This window comes from Cebus imitator, unplaced genomic scaffold (genome assembly GCF_001604975.1).
Source record: "Cebus imitator isolate Cc_AM_T3 unplaced genomic scaffold, Cebus_imitator-1.0 Scaffold87, whole genome shotgun sequence".
Taxonomy (NCBI): Eukaryota; Metazoa; Chordata; class Mammalia; order Primates; family Cebidae; genus Cebus; species Cebus imitator.
The window spans coordinates 990,542-996,127 of NW_016107402.1; the positions used below are offsets into that span (position 1 = coordinate 990,542).

The 5,586-nt window shown below is 47.3% G+C and overlaps 1 protein-coding gene across 1 annotated transcript; it reads right to left on the bottom strand.

The window, feature by feature from the left end:
- Nucleotides 1-69: 69 nt before the first annotated feature.
- On the bottom strand, nt 70-1,812 carry HTR1D (5-hydroxytryptamine receptor 1D). The gene has a single exon (XM_017534509.2). The coding sequence runs from the start codon at nt 1,390-1,392 to the stop codon at nt 259-261; it is 1,134 nt and encodes a 377-aa protein (XP_017389998.1). The 5' UTR covers nt 1,393-1,812; the 3' UTR covers nt 70-258.
- Nucleotides 1,813-5,586: the final 3,774 nt, after the last annotated feature.

Below are 5,586 nucleotides of genomic sequence, written 5' to 3' on the forward strand. Positions count from 1 at the left end.
AAAAAAAAAAAAAAAAAAAGAAAGAAAAGAAAATATTACGCTAAGTGAAGTCTTCAGTCCTCCACCCCACCCCCACCAACAGCTCTCCAGTTTTTAGTGGCTCAGAAGAAAACAACAGGAAAAAGAAAAAAGAACAATTCTGTTGATTGAACCAAGACAATGTATCATGAATTAACCCAGGTCTCAGAAAATAAAAAAAAGACAATCCTGATTAGGTTACAGCACACAAAAGATAACAAGAATCATCACCGAATAAGACTAGGAGGCCTTCCGGAAAGGGACAATTTTCTGAAAAGCTTGCCGAAACTCTTCATTAAACACAGTGTAGATTATTGGATTGATGAGGGAGTTTAAATAGCCTAGCCAGGTGAAGAAGTCAAAGAGGGCCGGGTGGATCCAGCAGGAGTCCCGGCAGATGGGGAGGACCAAAGACACCACGAAGAAGGGCAGCCAGCAGATGATAAAAGCCCCCAGAATGATGCCCAGGGTTTTAGTGGCTTTCCTTTCTCGAGCAGCGGAAATCCTCTTGCGTTCCAGGGCACTGTCAGCAAGCTTGATTTTCACGTGGTTGAAAAAGAGAGGGGAGCCGGCCAAGTGCGAGTGCCCCTCATGGAGGCTGGGGTTGAGTGAGCAGAGCGAGGACCCTGCAGAGCCTGTGATGAGGTGGGCCGTGGTGAAGCGCTTCCCATAGAGCGAGGGTGGATTCAGGATGCGGTTCCGGGCAGCCCGGTAGATCCGTCCATAGAGGATGATGAGCAACACCGAGGGAATGTAGAAGGCCCCACAGGTGGAGTAGATGGTGTAGGAGATCTGAGAGGTGTTCACCAGGCAGTCCGACATCTCCTCCTCGGCCTTGGCCTGCCGCCAGAAGAGTGGGGGGATAGAGATGCAGATGGAGATGACCCAGACGATGGCGATCATGGTGGCCGCGTGGCCAGCTGTCCGGCGTTTACTGTACTCCAGGGCATCTGTGATTGCCCAGTACCTGTCCAGAGCAATGACACAGAGATGCAGGATGGAGGCCGTGCAGCACGTGATGTCAGAAGACAGCCAGATGTCACACAAGATTTGGCCAAAGTTCCAGGTGTGGGTGATGGTATAGGCGATGCTGATGGGCATGACCAAGATGGAAACCAAGAGGTCGGTGGTGGCCAGCGAGCCAATCAGGTAGTTGGCAGGTGTGTGGAGCTTCCTGGTGAGAAAGATGGTGGTGAGTACAAAGGCATTGGAGAGGACTGTGGCCAGTGTGATGATAGAAAGGGCCACGGCAAGGGAGATCTTGAGCGCCTGGAGGGTCCTGGGATCCCAAGCCCCTAGGGTTTCTGTGGCATTCAGGGATCTGTTGGAGGCCTCCTGGGGAAGGCCTTCTGCCGACTGGTTCAGTGGGGACATGCTAGGTGGCTCTCTCTTCCCACAGACTTCCACACATTTGGCTCCTTCTTTCAAGACTGTCCCACCAACAGACCAAAGTCATCCTTCTGCTTCACGCTGGTGCGAGCCATATACCAGAACAGACCACAGTGAAAAGGCCTCAAGACCAGACTATTCTCCAAGTACAGCAGCAATAAAATGAAATTAAATAATAATAAACAAGACTGGACTATTTGAAGAATGCTGAGACAACTACCAGCTGGTAGTTAAAGGTCTTTCCTAAACCACAGGAATCCCAAGATGTCTCAGGGTTCTGGAACTGTGCCCAGCAGATGGTCATGCCCAGGGGACACATGCTGAATTTGTTAGACAATTATCAAGGGATCACACCCATGTGGGCAATGCCCTGGGATTCTCGCCTTTGGCGTTCTGGCTCTTTTCAAAGCTCGAGACATCTGTGTGTTTAATGAGAACTTCAGAATTCCCTTCATAATAATTGAAAAGATTCTGGATTTTGAGTTGCCTCCGAGGAGCTTTTAAAACTAGGGACATAAAGAAGTTTCAGCTGATTCAGAAAAGCAGTCCAGTCAGCACAGCAGCTCACAGTTTTCCCAGGTTCACCTTGACGCATCCCGAGCTACCTAACTTCGGTTCCTGTCCAACTGATCCTTTAGAGCCTGAACAGACAAATCATCGGTTCCAAGACTCGAAGAATGCATAGGTTGGGAGCAGGCAAAACAGATCACTGTGGTCTCATGGGGCGGGGACATGTTCAGAAGCTCTGGAGTTAAAAAAAAAAAAAAAAAGAGTTCGGTTCTAGGACAATGTGAAAGCCTGAAATGATCTATACGATCACAAAGATACTGCTTAAAGCTGACCATGGTGCTATGAAACCAGCATTCTAAAAAGTGTCAGAACACAGGACAGGGTGATGTGCCCCACCCATGCAGTTCCCAGAGGGGACAAAGTATCATAGTTGTTGGAACCATCACAGGCTTGTTAGAAGTACATGAAATCAGCTCTATAAGTTGTAAATCAGAAAGCATCATTCTATTTATTTAGCAACAATGGAAACAAAGTAAAACTGTACACAAGGAAAGATAAAGCCCAACAGAAAATAAACCAAATTGTTACGATGCATTTCTCTACGAAGTATTGGTGGGGGGGGGTGACCTTTTTTCTACTCATTTGAATTTTCCAAATGTTCTACAGTGAGCATGAATTTTTTTTTTTTTTTTTTTGAGATGGAGTTTCCCTCCTGTTGCCCAGGCTGGAGTGCAATGGCATGATTTTGGCTCACTGCAACCTCTGCCCCCTGGGTTCAAGCGATTCTCCTGCCTCAGCCTCCCAAGTAGTTGGGATTACAGGTAACTGTCACCACACCTGTCTAATTTTTGTATTTTAGTAGAGACAGGGTTTTACCACATTGGCCAGGCTGGTCTTGAACTCCTGGGTAATCTGCCCGCATCGGCCTCCCAAAGTGCTGGGATTATAGGCATGAGCCACCATGCCCAGCCATGATTTTTAAAGCTAAAAAAAACATATGAGTGAAAACAAAAAATACTGGCCAGTCATGGTGGCTCATGCCTATAATCCCAGCACTTTGGGAGGCAGATGGGGGCAGACTGCCTAAGCTCAGGAGTTCAAAATCAGACTGGGTAACATGGCAAAACCCCTTTTACAAAAATTAGCCATGTGTGGTGGCGTGCCCTTGTAGTCCCAGCTGCTCGGGAGGCTGAGGTAAGAGGATCATTTAAGCTGGGGAGGTCAAGGCGCCAGTGAACCAAGGACAACCCATTGCACTCTAGCCTGGGCAACAGAGGAACCCCATCTCAAAAAACAAAAAGAAAAACATCTTTTTGTTAAGCAAAGATATTAACTACGAAAATTAAAACCCTGAGCGTTGTTCATTATGGAAGTCTATTTTTTTAATTTATTATGTTTTTTTTTTTTTTTTTTTTTTTTTTTTTTTTTTTTTTTTTTTTTTTTTTTTTTTTTTTTTTTTTTTTTTTTTTTTTTTTTTTTTTTATCATGGAAGTTTAATCCAGAAAATACATTCAGTTTTCCAAATAGAAACTGGAAACTTAGTCACAAAAAAATCTTGGGAACTTCCAGGTTGGTGAAAGTATCCAGGTATCTGGAAGGTGGCATCCTCCAACTCCACAGGAACACAAACACCTGCCCTTGAAGCTTTTTTTTGATGGAGTCTTATGCTATTGCCCAGGCTGGAGTGCAGAGGTGCAGTCTTGGCTCACTGCAACCTCCATCTCCCATCAGATGATTCTCCTGCCTCAGCTTCCCGAGTAGCTGAGATTACAGGTGTGCACCACCACAGCCAGCTAATTTTTGTATTTTTAGTAGAGATGGGGTTTCACCATGTTAGCCAGTCTGGTCTCAAACTCTTGACCTCAGGGGATCTGCTTGCTTCGGCCTCCCAAAGTGCTTGGATTACAGGCATGAGCCACTGCACCCAGCCTCTTGAAGCTTTTTCAGGCCTTGTCCTATGTACCTTTTCTTCTGGTTGTTTCATTTGAATCCTATACAATAAACCAGTAATTTAAAAAATTATTTATTTGTTTATTTATTTTGAGACAGGATCTAGCTCTGTCCCCCAGGCTAGAGTGCAGTGACATGACCACAGCTCACTGCAGCCTCAACCTTCTGGATTAAGTGACCCTCCAACCTCAGCCTCCCAAGTAGCTGGAACTACAGGTCACACTACCATGCCCAGTCAATTTTTGTTTGTTTGTTTGTTTGTTTTTGTAGAGGCAGGGTCTTGCTACGTTGCCAAGGCTGATCTCAAACACCTGGGCTTAACTGATCCTCCAGCCTTGGCCTCCCAAAGTGCTGTGATTACAGTCACAAGCCACCATGCCTGGCCCCACCCCAGAAATCTTGAAGCCTAATTTCCTTGTCTCCTCTGTGTGCCTCTGGGTTTCAGTATTTGGCATGTGGGCAAGCCTTGAGGTTCCTGGGGCTAGAGGCCCTTGGATGATCAGGATGAGGTGAGCCACAGGGCAGAACCAGTGTAAGCCCACATCTGGTATGACCCCAGCTGAAGTCATGGGGCCTGGCAGGCAGCCCTTGAGTGCTCTGGGGTTGACAAGAAGAATGCTGAGACCACTTATCCCCACTCCCCATGCCCTGCATGGAATGCTACAACTCTACCACGTTTGCATTTTATTTCTTCCAGGTTAACTCAGCAAACAGGTCCTGCCCTGTCCTGGGAGCATTCACAGCCTTGCAAGAGAAGCAGACAGGTTGCTTCATTAAAGGCCCAGGAAGGAGGGCAGGGTGCGGTGGCTCAAGCCTGTAATCCCAGCACTTTGGGAGGCCGAGGCGGGTGGATCACGAGATCAAGAGATCGAGACCATCCCAAAATGCTGAGATTATAGCCACTGTGTCTGGCCAGTACCACATCATTCTTAAAGGCCTCATTTTGTTCCAATGGGTAGCTATACTAAGGGGAAGAGTTTCACAGTCAGAGTTGGGAGAAATGGCATTCCTAGTGGCTGAAGAGGCAGGAGCAAAGGCCCAGAAGTCAGAAAGTGCAAGGCATGGTTGGAGGAAGGCAAAAAGACCAGCTAGCTGGAGTGTGGAGGGCAGTGTAGATAAGGCTTAGGAGGTGGCTGGTGCCAGAGGTGGGAGACAGTAGGGCACAGATAAGAGTTTGGCTTGGACTAGGGCAATGGGCTGTAATCTCTGCTCTATCCCAGCCTTTCTGTGTAACTTCAGCCAAGTCCCTTCCCTTTTCTTTTTTCCTTCTTCTTTTTTTCTTTAGACAGGGTCTCACTCTGTCACGCAGGCTGCAGTGCAGTGACACGATCATAGCTCACTGCAGCCTCGACCTCCCAGACTCAAGTGATCCTCCTACTTCAGCCTCTCAAGTAGCTGGGACTACAGGTACATGCCACCGCATCTGGCTAATTTTGTAGAGGCAGGTTCTCGCTTTGTTGACCAGGCTGGCCTTGACTTCTTGGTCTTAAGCAATCTTCCTGCTTCAGCTTCCCATAGTGCTTCCCTTTTCTGAGTCTCAGATTTCTTCCCCTAAACAGTGGCTGACCCACCTACCTTCCAGGGCTGCTGTGGAGCTTCCATTACTTCTGGCAAGGTCAACCTTGGTGCCCAGGAAAAAGCTGAGAGGTGCCCAGAATCATTATCATCCTACTTTCCTTCCCCATAGCTCAGCTCAGGATTCTGTTGAGAAGATTAATT

Excerpts from the sequence above, each read along its gene's own strand:
- HTR1D (XM_017534509.2), bottom strand. The coding sequence starts at position 1,392 with ATGTCCCCACTGAACCAGTCGGCAGAAGGCCTTCCCCAGGAGGCCTCC.